At 45.3% G+C, this 17,993-nt stretch overlaps 1 protein-coding gene across 2 annotated transcripts in view; it reads right to left on the minus strand.

The window, feature by feature from the left end:
• The window catches only part of MRPL40 (mitochondrial ribosomal protein L40), a 49,352-nt gene extending 43,359 nt beyond the window's left edge, over positions 1-5,993 (minus strand). Inside the window, exon 1 of one of the 2 annotated variants that reach the window (XM_069756541.1) lies at positions 5,800-5,993. In XM_069756541.1, coding sequence (XP_069612642.1) covers positions 5,800-5,960 — 161 coding nt within the window. In that variant the 5' untranslated portion in view covers positions 5,961-5,993. Of the gene's footprint in view, positions 1-5,715 lie in introns of both variants that reach the window. The other variant, XM_069756548.1, reaches the window with a different exon arrangement.
• Positions 5,994-17,993: the final 12,000 nt, after the last annotated feature.

The following is a 17,993-nucleotide window of genomic DNA, read 5'->3' on the forward strand; positions in this document are numbered from 1 at the left end:
CGACCCATGACGCCTATGTGGCGTCATGGAAAGATCGCGTCCCTGCAGGCCGGGTGAAAGGGTTAACTCCCATTTCACCCGATCTGCAGGGACAGGGGGAGTGGTAGTTTAGCCCAGGGCCTACTGAACAGCCGCACAGCCAGCTCTTCCCTCTCCTAGTGTATCCTCACCCACCCCCTGCAGACTGTGAGCCCTCGCGGGCAGGGTCCTCACTCCTTATGTACTCGTGTGCCTTGTTATCTGCTCATGTTTAATGTAATTGTCTATATTTGCCCCGTATTCACATGTAAAGCGCCATGGAATAAATGGCGCTATAAAAATGTATAATAATAATAATAATAGGGGGGGTGGCTTCACCCCCCCCCCCCCCCCCCCCCCGTGGCTACGATCGCTCTGATTGGCTGTTGAAAGTGAAACTGCCAATCAGAGCGATTTGTAATATTTCACCCATTATAATGGGTGAAATATTACAATCCAGCCATGGCCGATGCTGCAATATCATCGGCCATGGCTGGAAATACTAATGTGCCCCCACCCCACCCCACCGATCGCCCCCCCAGCCCTCCGATCTGCCGGGTACACTGCCCCGCTCCCCTCCGTCCTGTGCTCCGCTCCCCCCCGTGTTCTTGTCCGCTCACCCCCGTGCTCCAATCACCCCCCCTGCACTCCGATCCACCCCCCGTGCTCCGTTCCACCACCCCCATGCTCCGTTCCACCCCCCCAGTGCTCCGTTCCACACCTCCCGCGTTCCGATCCACCACCCCCGTGCTCCGATCCCCCCCCCCCCCCCATCATACTTACCGGTCCTGCCGGGGTCCGTCCGTCTTCTCCCTGGGCGCCGCCATCTTCCAAAATGGCGGGCGCATGCGCAGTGCGCCCGCCGAATCTGCCGGCCGGCAGATTCGTTCAAAGTGCATTTTGATCACTGAGATATAATCTATCTCAGTGATCAAAATAAAAAAAATAATAAATGACCCCCCCCCCCCCTTTGTCACCCCCATAGGTAGGGACAATAAAAAAAATTAAAACATTTTTTATTTTTCCACTAATGTTAGAATAGGGTTAGGGGTAGGGTTAGGGGTAGGGGTAGGGCTAGGGTTTCGGTATGTGCACACGTATTCTGGTCCTCTGCGGATACCGCGTTTTTTCTGCGCCTTTCACTGCGGTTTTACAACTGTGATTTTCTATTGGAGCAGTTGTAAAACCGCTGCGGAATCCGCAGAAAGAAGCGACATGCTGCGGAATGTAAACCGCTGCGTTTCCGTGCAGTTTTTCTGCAGCATGTGTACAGCGATTTTTGTTTCCCATAGGTTTACATTGAACTGTAAACTCATGGGAAACTGCTGCGGATCCGCAGCGTTTTCCGCAGCGTGTGCACATACCTTTAGAATTAGGCTATGTGCACACGGTGCGGATTTGGCTGCGGATTCGCAGCAGTGTTCCATCAGGTTTACAGTACCATGTAAACCTATGGAAAACCAAATCCGCTGTGCCCATGGTGCGGAAAATACCGCGCGGAAACGCTGCGTTGTATTTTCCGCAGCATGTCAATTCTTTGTGCGGATTCCGCAGCGTTTTACACCTGTTCCTCAATAGGAATCCGCAGGTGAAATGCGCACAAAAAACACTGGAAATCCGCGGAAAATCCGCAGGTAAAACGCAGTGCCTTTTACCCGCGGATTTTTCAAAAATGATGCTGAAAAATCTCACACGAATCCGCAACGTGGGCACATAGCCTTAGGGTTAGGGTTGTGGTTAGGGTTGTGATTAGGGTTACGGCTACAGTTGGGATTACGGTTAGGGGTGTGTTGGGGTTAGTGTTGGAGGTAGAATTGAGGGGTTACCACTGTTTAGGCACATCAGGGGTCTCCAAACGCAACATGGCGCCACCATTGATTCCAGCCAATCTCGTATTCAAAAAGTCAAATGGTGCTCCCTCACTTCCGAGCCCCGACGTGTGCCCAAACAGCGGTTTACCCCCACATATGGGGTACCAGCATACTCAGGATAAACTGCGCAACAATTACTGGGGTCCAATTTCTCCTGTTACCCTTGGGAAAATAAAAAAAATGCTTGCTAAAACATCATTTTTGAGGAAAGAAAAATTATTTTTTATTTTCACGGCTCTGCGTTGTAAACGTCTGTGAAGCACTTGGGGGTTCAAAGTGCTCACCACATATCTAGATAAGTTCCTTGGGGGGTCTAGTTTCTAAAATGGGGTCACTTTAGGGGGGTTTCTACTGTTTAGGCACACCAGGGGATCTGCAAACGCAACGTGACGCTCGCAGACCATTCCATCAAAGTCTGCATTTCAAAAGTCACTACTTCCCTTCTGAGCCCCGACGTGTGCCCAAACAGTGGTTTACCCCCACACATGGGGTATCAGCGTACTCAGGAGAAACTGGACAATAACTTTTGGGGTCCAATTTCTCCTGTAACCCTTGGGAAAATAAAAAATTCTGGGCTAAATAATTATTTTTGAGGAAAGAAAACGTATTTATTATTTTCACGGCTCTGCACTATAAACTTCTGTGAAGCACTTGGGGGTTCAAAGTGCTCACCACACATCTAGATAAGTTCCTTTCGGGGTCTTGTTTCCAAAATGGGGTCACTTGTGGGGGATCTCCAATGTGTAGGCATACAGGGGCTCTCCAAACGTGACATGGTGTCCGCTAATGATTGGAGCTAATTTTCCATTTAAAAAGCCAAATGGCGTGCCTTCCCTTCCGAGCCCTGCCGTGCGCCCAAACAGTGGTTTACCCCCACACATGGGATATCAGCGTACTCAGGACAAACTGGACAAGAACATTTGGGGTCCAATTTCTCCTATTACCCTTGGCAAAATAGGAAATTCCAGGCTAAAAAATCATTTTTGAGGAAAGAAAAATTATTTTTTATTTTCATGGCTCTGCGTTATAAACTTCTGTGAAGCACCTGGGGGTTTAAAGTGCTCAATATGCATCTAGATAAGTTCCTTTGGGGGTCTAGTTTCCAAAATGGGGTCACTTGTGGGGGAGCTCCAATGTTTAGGCACACAGGGGCTCTCCAAACGCGACATGGTGTCCGCTAACAATTGGAGCTAATTTTCCATTCAAAAAGTCAAATGGCGCGCCTTCCCTTCCGAGCCCTGCCGTGTGCCCAAACAGTGGTTTACCCCCACATATGAGGTATCGGCGTACTCGGGAGAAATTGCCCAACAAATTTTATGATCCATTTTATCCTATTGCCCATGTGAAAATGAAAAAATTGAGGTGAAAAGAATTTTTGTGTGAAAAAAAAGCACTTTTTCATTTTTACAGATCAATTTGTGAAGCACCTGAGGGTTTAAAGTGCTCACTAGGCATCTAGATAAGTTCCTTGGGGGGTCTAGTTTCCAAAATGGGGTCACTTGTGGGGGAGCTCCAATGTTTAGGCACACAGGGGCTCTACAAACGCGACATGGTGTCCGCTAACGATGGAGATAATTTTCCATTCAAAAAGTCAAATGGCGCTCCTTCCCTTCCAAGCCTTACCATGTGCCCAAACAGTAATTTACCCCCACATGTGAGGTATCGGTGTACTCAGGAGAAATTGCCCAACAAATTTTAGGATCCATTTTATCCTGTTGCCCATGTGAAAATGAAAAAATTGAGGCTAAAAGAATTTTTTTGTGAAAAAAAAGTACTTTTCCATTTTTATGGATCAATTTGTGATGCACCTGGGGGTTCAAAGTGCTCACTATGCATCTAGATAAGTTCCTTGGGGCGTCTAGTTTCCAAAATGGGGTCACTTGTGGGGGAGCTCCAATTTTTAGGCACACGGGGGCTCTCCAAACGTGACATGGTGTCCGCTAAAGAGTGGAGCCAATTTTTCATTCAAAAAGTCAAATGGCGCTCCTTCCCTTCCAAGCCCTGCCGTGCGCCCGAACAGTGGTTTACCCCAACATATGAGGTATCAGTGTACTCAGGACAAATTGGACAACAACTTTCGTGGTTCAGTTTCTCCTTTTACTATTGGGAAAATAAAAAAATTGTTGCTAAAAGATAATTTTTGTGACTAAAAAGTTAAATGTTCATTTTTTCCTTCCATGTTGCTTCTGCTGCTGTGAAGTACCTGAAGGGTTAATAAACTTCTTGAATGTGGTTTTGAGTACCTTGAGGGGTGCATTTTTTAGAATGGTGTCACTTTTGGGTATTTTCAGCCATATAGACCCCTCAAACTGACTTCAAATGTGAGGTGGTCCCTAAAAAAAATGGTTTTGTAAATTTCGTTGTAAAAATGAGAAATCGCTGGTCAAATTTTAACCCTTATAACTTCCTAGCAAAAAAAAATTTTGTTTCCAAAATTGTGCTGATGTAAAGTATACATGTGGGAAATGTTATTTATTAACTATTTTGTGTCACATAATTCTCTGGTTTAACAGAATAAAAATTCAAAATGTGAAAATTGCGAAATTTTCAAAATTTTCGCCAAATTTCCGTTTTTATCACAAATAAACGCAGAATTTATTGACCTAAATTTACCACTAACATGAAGCCCAATATGTCACGAAAAAACAATCTCAGAACCGCTAGGATCCGTTGAAGCGTTCCTGAGTTATTACCTCATAAAGGGACACTGGTCAGAATTGCAAAAAACTGCAAGGTCTTTAAGGTCAAAATAGGCTGGGTCATGAAGGGGTTAAAGGGAACCTGTCACCCCGAAAATCGCGGTTGAGGTAAGCCCACCGGCATCAGGGACTTATCTACAGCATTCTGTAATGCTGTAGATAAGCCCCCGATGTTACCTGAAAAAGGAGAAAAAGACGTTAGATTATACTCACCCAGGGGCGGTCTCGCTGCTGGTCCGGTCGGATGGGCGTCTCCGGTCCACTGCGGCGCCTCCTATCTTCTTTCCATGACGTCCTCTTCTGATCTTCAGCCACGGCTCCGGCGCAGGCGTACTTTGCTCTGCCCTCTTGAGGGCAGAGGATAGTACTGCAGTGCGCAGGCGCCGGAAAGGTCAGAGGCCCGGCGCCTGCGCACTGCAGCACTTTGTCTGCCCTCAACAGGGCAGAGCAAAGTACGCCTGCGCCGGAACCGTGGCTGAAGATCAGAAGAGGACGTCATGGAAAGAAGATGGGAGGCGCCGCAGTGGACCGGAGACGCCCATCCGACCGGACCAGCAGCGGGACCGCCCCTGGGTGAGTATAATCTAACGTCTTTTTCTCATCTTTCAGGTAACATCGGGGGCTTATCTACAGCATTACAGAATGCTGCAGATAAGCCCCTGATGCCGGTGGGCTTACCTCACCCGCGATTTTCGGGGTGACAGGTGCCCTTTAAGTATGAAGTTAGGTATTCAGAAGTCTGCAGTCAGAGTGACTGTCACCACAAGAAAACTCCTTTATGTGTACAACCCATGACTGTTGCAGCTAGTCACTGGGCTCAGGTAGACGGCAAAACACTACAAAGCTCGGTGATTAGTTGCAGCGGTCCGTGTTTGAAGATTAACATCGCTACTGAAGAGATTGACTTGCGTTTATTCTGCAGCCTAGGCACAGTGAAACATATACTATAGAAGCCAAACTCATGCACAAATACACAGAAATAGAGAAAAGAAAGCCCCGAGAGCTGCCTATACCCTGCACCAGGGCTGTGGAAGGTAAACTAACCCCCACCTGGGCCATGAGAATACCACACACGGCAGAGGAGAGCAGTGCTGCCCCCCACACTGAGCCCTGCCGCCCCCGTGTACCTGCGCTATCCCGCTGTACTGGCAGGTCCACAGTGCACTGCATCTCCCCCTGCCCGCAGCCCTGGCACAAGGAGCGGGACTCACCAGCTCCGGCCGCCCTGCCTGCACGCCTGCAGTAGGGAGTGACACGCCGCCGCACTCATGCTGCCAGCCTCCTGACTCCTCTCCAGCTCTGACCTCGGCTCACACGGCTGCAGAGCGGTGCACCCTTCACAGCGCCCGGGCGGAAACAAGGGGGCAGACATCTGGTTCCTGTGAGCGGAGCGAGGAGTCAGTCACAGTATAGAGCGGTGCTACCAGCGCAGCCGCCGTGAGGTGATGCTCCGAGCCCTACTGTCAGGGGCTGCCTGCTATCCGATTACTATGGAGGCACAGACCCCACTATCTGCAGAGTAAACGCTTGTAATTCGGTGGGCATAACATCCATACTTTCAGAAATAATCCATAGGCCTATTCATTGCTTATCGTGAAGAGAACAAATACCCATTACGATCTATAGGACTGCTCACATGGTGGTGTATTGTTACTGATCGTATGTCCGCAAACAATCTCCGAGAAATGTCTGTGTCTGATCTGAGTCATGGATCAAAATGACCCAAAGTCTGTGGGTTCACAGATGGCACACGGACGGCATCAGGGTTTAAGCCGTGATTAATATCGGATAGGAGAAAGTTTTCAAATGATTTATTTTTCTATATGTGAAAATCACTGATGGTAAAACCAGGTACTGACCAAACACTGATGGTAAAAACCAGATACTGACCAAAAACTGATGTAAAACCAGATACTGAGCAAACACTCATGGTAAAAACCAGATACTGACCAAACACTGATGGTAAAAACCAGATACTGAGCAAAAACTGATGTAAAACCAGCTACTGAGCAAACACTGATGGTAAAACCAGCTACTGAGCAAACACTGATGTAAAGCCAGCTACTGAACAAATACTGATGTAAAACCAGCTACTGAGCAAACACTGATGGTAAAACCAGATACTGACCAAACACTGATGGTAAAACCAGATACTGACCAAACACTGTTGGTACAACCAGATACTGACCAAATACTGATGTAAAACCAGATACTGAGCAAACACTGATGGTAAAAAAACAGATACTGAGCAAACACTGATGGTAAAACCAGGTACTGACCAAACACTGATGGTAAAACCAGATACTGACCAAACACTAATGTAAAACCAGCTACTGAGCAAACACTGATGGTAAAACCAGGTACTGACCAAACACTGATGGTACAACCAGATACTGACCAAACACTAATGTAAAACCAGCTACTGAGCAAACACTGATGTAAAGCCAGCTACTGAACAAATACTGATGGTAAAACCAGATACTGAGCAAACACTGATGGTAAAAACCAGATACTGACCAAACACTGATGGAAAAAAAAACAGATACTGAGTAAACACTGATGTAAAACCAGCTACTGAGCAAACACTGATGGTAAAAACCAGATACTGAGCAAACACTGATGGTAAAAACCAGATACTGAGCAAAAACTGATGTAAAACCAGCTACTGAGCAAACACTGATGGTAAAACCAGATACTGACCAAACACTGTTGGTACAACCAGATACTGACCAAATACTGATGTAAAACCAGATACTGAGCAAACACTGATGGTAAAAAAACAGATACTGAGCAAACACTGATGGTAAAACCAGGTACTGACCAAACACTGATGGTAAAACCAGATACTGACCAAACACTAATGTAAAACCAGCTACTGAGCAAACACTGATGGTAAAACCAGGTACTGACCAAACACTGATGGTACAACCAGATACTGACCAAACACTAATGTAAAACCAGCTACTGAGCAAACACTGATGTAAAGCCAGCTACTGAACAAATACTGATGGTAAAACCAGATACTGAGCAAACACTGATGGTAAAAACCAGATACTGACCAAACACTGATGGAAAAAAAAAACAGATACTGAGTAAACACTGATGTAAAACCAGCTACTGAGCAAACACTGATGGTAAAAACCAGATACTGAGCAAACACTGATGGTAAAAAAACAGATACTGAGCAAACACTGATGTAAAACCAGCTACTAAGCAAACACTGATGGTAAAAAACAGATACTGAGCAAACACTGATGTAAAACCAGCTACTAAGCAAACACTGATGGTAAAAAACATACTGAGCAAACACTGATGGTAAAACCAGATACTGACCAAACACTGATGTAAAACCAGCTACTGAGCAAACACTGATGTAAAACCAGATACTGGCCAAACACTGGTGTAAAACCAGCTACTGAGCAAACACTGATGGTAAAAACCAGATACTGAGCAAACACTGATGGTAAAAAAACAGATACTGAGCAAACACTGATGTAAAACCAGCTACTAAGCAAACACTGATGGTAAAAAACAGATACTGAGCAAACACTGATGTAAAACCAGCTACTAAGCAAACACTGACGGTAAAAAACATACTGAGCAAACAAAGATGGTAAAACCAGATACTGACCAAACACTGATGTAAAACCAGCTACTGAGCAAACACTGATGTAAAACCAGATACTGGCCAAACACTGGTGTAAAACCAGCTACTGAGCAAACACTGATGGTAAAAACCAGATACTGAGCAAACACTGATGGTAAAAAAACAGATACTGAGCAAACACTGATGTAAAACCAGCTACTGAGCAAATACTGATGGTAAAAACCAGATACTGAGCAAACACTGATGGTAAAAACCAGATACTGAGCAAACACTGATGGTAAAAAAACAGATACTGAGCAAACACTGATGGTAAAACCAGGTACTGACCAAACACTGATGGTAAAACCAGATACTGACCAAACACTAATGTAAAACCAGCTACTGAGCAAACACTGATGGTAAAACCAGGTACTGACCAAACACTGATGGTACAACCAGATACTGACCAAACACTAATGTAAAACCAGCTACTGAGCAAACACTGATGTAAAGCCAGCTACTGAACAAATACTGATGGTAAAACCAGATACTGACCAAACACTGATGGTAAAACCAGCTACTGAGCAAACACTGATGGTAAAAACCAGATACTGACCAAACACTGATGGTAAAAAAAAACAGATACTGAGCAAACACTGATGTAAAACCAGCTACTAAGCAAACACTGATGGTAAAAAACAGATACTGAGCAAACACTGATGTAAAACCAGCTACTAAGCAAACACTGATGGTAAAAAACATACTGAGCAAACACTGATGGTAAAACCAGATACTGACCAAACACTGATGTAAAACCAGCTACTGAGCAAACACTGATGTAAAACCAGATACTGCCCAAACACTGGTGTAAAACCAGCTACTGAGCAAACACTGATGGTAAAAACCAGATACTGAACAAACACTGATGGTAAAAAAACAGATACTGAGCAAACACTGATGTAAAACCAGCTACTGAGCAAATACTGATGTAAAACCAGCTACTAAGCAAACACTGATGGTAAAAAACAGATACTGAGCAAACACTGATGGTAAAAACCAGATACTGACCAAACACTGATGGTACAACCAGATTCTGAGGAAACACTAATAAAACCAGATACTGACCAAACACTAATGAAAGAAACCAGATACTGACCAAACACTGATGGTAAAACCAGATACTGACCAAGCACTGATGGTAAAACCAGATACTGACTAAGCACTGATGGTAAAACCAGATACTGAGCAAACACTGATGGTAAAAACCAGATACTGACCAAACACTGATGGTACAACCAGATACTGAGGAAACACTAATAAAACCAGATACTGACCAAACACTAAAGAAAAAAACAGATACTGACCAAACACTGATGGTAAAACCAGATACTGACCAAACACTGATGTAAAACCAGATACTGACCAAACACTGATGTAAAACCAGATACTGACCAAACACTGATGGTAAAACCAGATACTGACCAAACACTGATGTAAAACCAGATACTGACCAAACACTGATGTAAAACCAGATACTGACCAAACACTGATGGTAAAAACCAGATACTGACCAAACACTGATGTAAAACCAGATACTGAGCAAATTCTGATGGTAAAAAAACAGATACTGAGCAAATACTGCTGACCGCAAGAACTGCCGTGCACGTGACCAACGGGGTTATCTCCAGTCAGTAGCAAAGTTCTCACGGTCAGCTGATCGTGAGAACTGCAGTGCAGGTGATCGCCGGGGACCGAGTTATCTCCAGTGGTCATCTACAAGCTCTGTTGTGTCTGGATGTCAGGCTGGATGGTGGCATAATGCCACCATTCAGCCAAAGGCATCCAGATGTAGCAGAGCTGGACTCGTCGTGGGACACTCGGAAATTGGACTACGGCGGACAGGGTGTATTATCTGTTGGTTTATTTATTTTTGCAGGAGATCGAGGGATTTGGGGATTAGGCAATGCAGTAAGTATGGTAAATTAATGTTTTTTGTGACATATTGTACTTTATAATAGCAGTAAAATTTCATTGATATTACTTGCGTTTATTTATGAAAACAACAGAAATATGGCGAAAATTTTTAAAATTTAGCAATTTTCAAAATTTTAATTTTTATCCTCTTAATTCAGAGAGTGGTGTCACACAAAATAGTTAATAAATAACAATTCCCACATGTCTACTTTACATCAGCACAATTTTGGAAACGATTTTTTTTGTTAGGAAGTTATAAGGGTTAAAAGTTCACCAGCGATTTCCCATTTTTACAACAAAATTTACAAAACCATTTTTTTAGGGACCACCTCACATTTAAAGTCATTTTGAGGGGTGTACATGACAGAAAATATCCCAAAGTGGCACCATTCTAAAAACTGCCCCCCTCAAGGTGCTCAAAACCAAATTCAAGAAGTTTATTAACCTTTTATGTTCTTCACCGGAACTGAAGCAATGTGGAAGGAAAAAATTAACAATTTTTTTTTTTTGCAAACATTTTACTTCAGAACCAATTTTTTTTTATTTTCACAAGTGTAAAAAGAGAAAATTAACCACAAAATGTGTTGTGCAATTTCTCCTGAATGTGTCGGTACCCCATTTGTGGGGGTAAACCACTGATTGGGCGCAAGGCAGAGCTTGGAAGGTAAGGAGCACTGTTTGACTTTTTCAATGCAGAATTGGCTGGAATTGAGATCGGAACGCCATGTCGCGTTTGGAGAGCCCCTGATGTGACTAAACAGTGAAAAAAAAAAGACAATTGACACCATTTTGGAAACTAGACCCCTTATGTAACTTATCTAGATGTGTGGTGAGCACTTTGAATCCCCAAGTGCTTCACAGTAGTTTATAATGCAGAACCGTGAAAATGGTAAAAATATTTTTTTCCTCAAAAATGATATTCTAGCCTGCAATTTTTTATTTTCTCAAGGGTAAAAGGAGAAATTGGACCCAAAAGTTGTTTTCCAGTTTGTCCTGAGTACGCTGATACCCCATGTGTGGGGGAACCACTGTTAGGACACACATCGGGGCTCAGAAGGGAAATAGTGACGTTTTAAAATGCCGACTTTGATGGAATGGTCTGCGGGCGTCATGTGGCATTTGCAGAACCCCTGATGTACCTAAACAGTAGAAACCCCCCACAAGTGACCCCATTTTGGAAACTAGACCTCTCAAGAAGCTTATCTAGATGTGTGATGAGCACTTTGAACCCCCAAGTGCTTCACAGAAGTTTATAACGTAGAGCCGTGAAAATAAAAAATCATATTTTTTCCACAAAAATTATCTTTTCACCGCCAAATTTTTACTTTCACAAGGGTAACAGGAAAAATTAGACCAAATAAGTTGTGCAATTTGCCATGAATATGTTGATACCCCATATGTGGGAGGGACCACTGTTTGGGCGCATGGCAGAGCTCGGAAGGGAAGGAGCGCCGTTTTGGAATGCAGACTTTGATAGAATGGTCATTCGGCATCATGTTGCGTTTACAGAGCCCTTGATGTGCCTAAACAGTAGAAACCCCCCACAAGTGACCCCATTTTGGAAACTAGACCCCCCCCCCAAGGAGCTTATGTAGATGTGTGGTGAGCACTTTGAACCCAGAGTGCTTCACATAAGTCTATAACGCAGAGCCGTGAAAATAAAAAATCATTTTTTTTTCACAAAAATTATTTTTAGCTCCCATTTTTTTTCCCCAAGGGTAAAAGGAGATACTGGACCCCAAAAGTTGTCCAATTTGTCCAGAGTACGCTGATACCCCATATGTGGGAGAAAACTACAGTTTGGGCACACGTCGGGGCTCGGAGGGAAGTAGTGACGTTTTGGAATGCAGACTTTGATGGAATGGTCTGCAGGTGTCATGTTGCGTTTGCAGAGCCCTTGATGTGCTTAAACAGTAGAAACCCCCAACAAGTGACACCACTTTGGAAACTAGACCCCCATGGAGCTTATGCAGATGTGTGGTGATAACTTTGAACCCCTAAGTGCTTCACAGAAGTTTTTAACGCAGAGCCGTGAAAACAAAAAATCTTTTTTTTTTCCACAAAAATAATTTTTAGCCCTCCAATTTTTTATTTTCTCAAGGGTAACAGGAGAAATTGGACCCCAAAAGATGTTGTCCAATTTGTCCTCAGTATGCTGATGCTCCATATGTGGGGGTAAACCACTGTTTGGGAGCACGGCAGAGCTCAGAAGGGAGGGAGCACCATTTGACTTTTTGAACGCAAAATTGGCTGAAATCAATGATGGCGCCAAGTCGTGTTTGGAGACCCCCTGATGTACCTAAACAGTAGAAACCCCCCAATTCTAGTTTCATGCTTAACCCCAACACACCCCTAATCCCAAACTTAACCATAACCCTAACCACAAACCTAGCCCTAATCCCAACCCTAACCCTAATTCCAACCCTAACCCTAATCCCAACCCTAACCCTAACTTTAGCCCCAACCCTAACTCTAACTTTAGCCCAAACCTTAACTTTAGCCCAACTCACTTTAGCCCAACTCTAACCCTAATGGGAAAATGGAACTAAATATATTTTCTTTATTTTATTATTTTTCCTTAACTAAGAGGGTGATGAAGAGTGATCAAAATGAACCAATAGGAAAAATCTCCCTATAGTTGCAGGGTGCCGGCTGGCAGATCTCAGCGGGTGCACTGCGCATGCACACGCCACTTTCTGCCGGAAGAAGCCGGAGGCACGGGGGACTTCAGGGGGCCAGAGAGGGACAACGGAGGTACCAGGGGGGGAAATTGGGGGACCCTATTTCTCTCTCCTCTGATGTGCGATCATATCAGAGAAGATAGAAATTCAATGGCAAATCGCGCTTTTTTTGCGGTCGCCGTTATACGGTTAACAACCAAGACATAGAATGAACAGTGGACGGCACTAGAGAAGCACAAATCAGTATGGACCTTTGACTCATTGAAGGATATCCGAAAAACACACAGGTGACACGACCGCTCTGGGTATACGGTGCTCTGCACTGATAAGCAATCCACAGTACGAGGGGCGATCCAAAAGTAATGATAATCAATACTAAACACAATGAATATAGTCAATTTTTTTTTTTTTTACATAGTCTCCTAACAAGTCTATACATTTAGTCCATCTCTTTTCTAAACTTAGAATTCCCTTAGAAAAAATTCTTGATCTTGACCCTCAAAAAAATCCCCAACAGCGGTTATCACGTCGCTATTGTCATCAAATTTCTTGCCCCGGAGGTGTTCCTTGAGCCGAGGAAAGAGAAAGATGTCACTGGGGGCTAGATCTGGCCAATAGGGGAGGTGTTCCACCCGTTCAAAGCCCGCTTCTTGAATGGTAGCCATGGCAACTGCAGCTTTGTGAGCCGGCGTGTTATCTTGGTGAAACAGCACTCCAGCCCTTAGTTTGCCGCGCCTATTCTCCTTGATAGCCTCCCGCAATCTTCTTATTTGTTCTGTGTAGTAGGAGCCTGTAATAGTGGCTCCCTTCTCCAAATAGTCCACCATAATAATTCCTTCAGCGTCCCAAAAAACGGACGCCATAACCTTCCCTGCTGAGCTTGACACTTTGAATTTCTTCGGCGTCGGTTCGTCGGCTCGTTTCCACGTCATCGATTGTTGTTTAGTTTCGGGATCAAAGTGGTGGATCCAGGTCTTGTCCATGGTCAAAAAACGTGACAAAAAATTTTCCTTGTCTGCTTGAAACTTTTCGAGATTTGCTATTGAAATGTCAACTCGTTTCTTCTTTTGCTTGTCTGTTAACATTTTTGGCACCCAACGCGCGGAGACCTTTCTCATATGCAATTCTTTTGCAAGGATTCGTTGAATACTGCCATATGAGATCCCTGTGACCTCAGCTACATGCCTGATAGTCACTCTTCGATCTGCCAATACAACTTCTTCAACTTTTTTCACGTTTTCTTCATTGAGGGACGTGGATGGGCGTCCTTCACGATGTTCATCTTCCGTCGATGTTCTTCCCAGCTTAAATTCCTTGGCCCAGCATGCAACTGTGGAATATGGAGGAGAAGAGTCCCCCAATGTTTCCACCAAGTCGCTATGTATGTCTTTGGTAGTCATTTTTTTCAAGCAGAGGTATTTGATGACAGCTCTGAGCTCGTTTTTTTCCATTTTGATGTTCACTCCTTGGCAGTTCATATTCAAATGAATGTAGCTCCCGGGAATCGTGGTCTATTTAAGTGATTTTTTTTTCCTGGTCTAGTGGGTACCTAAGAGAGAAGAAAACATTTTATTTTAATTTCTGTGTGCAATAGAAATAACCTATTATCATTACTTTTGCATCGCCCTTCGTATATTAAATGAAACAAGAAAAGAACACATTGCGGCACTCACCCTGTTTGAAGCTGTGATATCGTGCTCTTTATTGGAGAAAAATATTTAAAACATCCGTAAGGACATCAGGTCTGCAGCAGGGTGCGGAGGTGGAGTGTGGACACACACACTCCACCTCTGCACCCTCCTGCAGACCTGATGTCCTTACGGATGTTTTAAATATTTTTCTCCAATAAAGAGCACGATATCACAGCTTCAAACAGGGTGAGTGCCACACTGTGTTCTTTTCTTGTTTCATTTGTTATACGGTTAATAATGGCGATCGCAACCCCGGGGTCGGTAAAAAACGACCCGAATCATGTTCTCTGGGGTCTCGGCTTCCTCTGGCAGCCAAGACCCCGGAGAAAATCTGACTCTGGGGGGCGCTATACACTTTTTCCACAGCGTCGTTAATTAATGGCGCTGTGGTTTAAATACTCTTAACTACCGCCGTTAAAAGGCATATCGGTGGTCGTTAAAGAACTTTATTCTTGCTGTGTGTTTATTGACCATATAACTATAAGATTAGTAATGGATAGGTGTCTTATAGACGCCTGTCCATTACTAATCCGTGGGCTTCATGTCACCTGACAATACACAGGTGACATCAACCCCACAAATATTACCCCACTTGCCACTGCTGCAGGGCAAGTGGGAAGAGTCGGGTAAAGTGCCACAATTGGCGCATCTTTGGATGTGTCAGTTGTGGGGCGGCTGCAGGCTGCTCTTTTTAGGCTGGTGAGGGCCAAAATCCATGGGCCTCACCAGGCCACAGCTGTCTGCTTTTTCCTTGGCTTGTTAACAAAAATAGGGGGACTCCATGCTGTTTTTTTTTTTGGAGGGGATCCCACTATTTTTGCTAACCATCCAAGGTAAGCAGACTGCTGTGGCCTGGTATTATCAGGCTGGTAAGGTTCATGGATTTTGGATACTTACCAGTCTGAAATACCAGGCCGCAGCTGTCTGCTTTTTCCTTGGCTGGTTAACAAAAATAGGGGTACCCACACCATTTTTTTCGAGGGGATACCATTATTTTTACTAACCACCCAAGGTAAGCAGACTGCTGCGGCCTGGTATTATCAGGCTGGTAAGGTTCATGTATATTGGATCCTTACCAGCCTGAAATACCAGTCCCAGTAGTCTGCTTTACTCTGGCTGGTTAACATATATAGGGGGACCCCACGCTATTTTCTTTTATTATTATTCATTTATTAAAAAGGAAGGGACCTCTCTGTGCTTTCCTCCACCTTCTGTATCATGTACGTCTGGCTATGTCACAATATTCACCGTTATGTAAATTAGTACACATGCGTAGTAAGCTGCGTTACAGCACTTAATACGCATGTGACTAAGAAGATAATGTAGTTTTACCGCATGAAAGTGTATGGGTAATTTTTTTTTTCACTTTGTTCTGCAAAAGACTGTTTTTGTTTGTTAATCTGGATGGGTTGTGGACATTTAATAAACCGCATGTTTGTTTTGAACCAACAAATCAGACTCCTGTGTGCACCAGCGTCTATGTGAGGGCTAACCCCTTAGGCTATGTGCCCATGATCATGAAGCAGTAGTGTTTTGGATGCAGCATATTTCCACAGGTGATCCACAGGTGCACATAGATGCACAGTGGACATGGGATTTCTAGAAATCTCATCAACTATACTGTAAGATCTGGCTGCTGCATTTTTGACATTGTATAAATATGCAGTGTGAAAACTGCAGCAAATCTTGAACAAGGGAATGTACCCTTACAATTGGTGGAAAATATGGGCAGAAATCCCAGAGGACAGGTGGTTGCCATCAGGAAACTCTGTCCTCGTCAAGTCAGCTGTAGCAGTGCAAGCAGTGCCTGGAGCCATGGAGGAGCTAATTAAGCAGCTGGTTCAGGTTTACATACAGCAGTAGTAGCAGATAGCGCTCCTAGCAGAGGCGATCCATGGCAGGGCAACCGCCCCAACCCGAAATCAAGGTGATGATACACACGTGAGGAAGACGGTAAAGAGAGACTTGCAAAAGATGACCCCGGTGATGATATCAATGCATTCTTAGCGGTTTTCAAAAGGGTGACGGAATGGGAGAAACTGCATCTGGAGCAGTGGGTGCAGGTTCTGGTGCCATATCTAATGGGAGAAAGGCTATTATGACCTGGCCTTGCAGGATGCAAAAGAGTATGCCAAGTTGAAAGCAGAGATCCTGGCGCACTAAAGAGTATCTCTGACTGTCAGGTCGCAACGGGTGCACCACATGGACAGAGTAAGGCCGGCGTCACACACAGCGTAAAACAATACGGTCCGTATATTACGGCCGTAATACGCTGAAAAGTCCCGAAAATAGTGGTCCGTAGCTCCTCCGTAGGCAGGGTGTGTCAGCGTTTTTTGCGCATGGCATCCTCCGTATGTAATCCGTATGGCATCCGTACTGCGTGGTTTTCTCGCAGGCTTGCAAAACCAACACACCGCTATGGAAGTGATCCATGTGTCCCAAAAATAAAAAAAAATCTATAATATAACGCTGGGAGCGTCACTCTGTCCGAAGCCTCTATAGACTGCGCAAGCGCAAGCGCCGGCGCAGTCTGGGCCTCACAGAGCGACGCTCCCGGGAGATCGCGGTATGCGTAAGCACTGAACGCATACCGCCATCTCCACCGGAGAGTCAGGGACCGCCAGGAGGGAGGGTAAGTATACTCACCTTTCCCGTTTCCAGCGCTGCTTGCGGCTCCGTCTCCCGGCTCCTCTGCTCCCGGCTCCGGAGGGCGCGGACTGCGCAGGCGCCGATTCCTGCTGCCGGAATCGGCGCCTGCGCAGTCTGCGCTTTCGGCGCCATTTTCTTGAAGACACACTCCGGCTCCACTGCAGGTGTGTCTTCAAGAAAATGGCGCCGGAAAGCGCGGACTGCGCAGGCGCCGATTCCTGCTGCCGGAATGGGCGCCTGCGCAGTCCCCGCTTTCCGGCTCCATTTTCTTGAAGACATACCTGCAGTGGAGCCGGACGATAGGTGAGTATGGTATTTTTTTTTTTTTTATATGGCGGCAGCATTCGGGGGCATACACACTGGAGCGGGGGGCATATAATACAATGGTGGCGCAGGATGGCAGCAGCACATGACAGAACGGGCGCAGGATGGCCGCAGCACATGACAGAACGGGCGCAGGATGGCCGCAGCACATGACAGAACGGGCGCAGGATGGCCGCAGCACATGACAGAACGGGCGCAGGATGGCCGCAGCACATGACAGAACGGGCGCAGGATGGCAGCAGCACATGACAGAACGGGCGCAGGATGGCAGCAGCACATGACAGAACGGACGCAGGATGGCAGCAGCACATGACAGAACGGGCGCAGGATGGCAGCAGCACATGACAGAACGGGCGCAGGATGGCCGCAGCACATGACAGAACGGGTGCAGGATGGCAGCAGCACATGACAGAACGGGCGCAGGATGGCAGCAGCACATGACAGAACGGGCGCAGGATGGCAGCAGCACATGACAGAACGGGCGCAGGATGGCAGCAGCA

Source organism: Ranitomeya imitator, chromosome 1 (genome assembly GCF_032444005.1).
Source record: "Ranitomeya imitator isolate aRanImi1 chromosome 1, aRanImi1.pri, whole genome shotgun sequence".
NCBI lineage: Eukaryota > Metazoa > Chordata > Amphibia > Anura > Dendrobatidae > Ranitomeya > Ranitomeya imitator.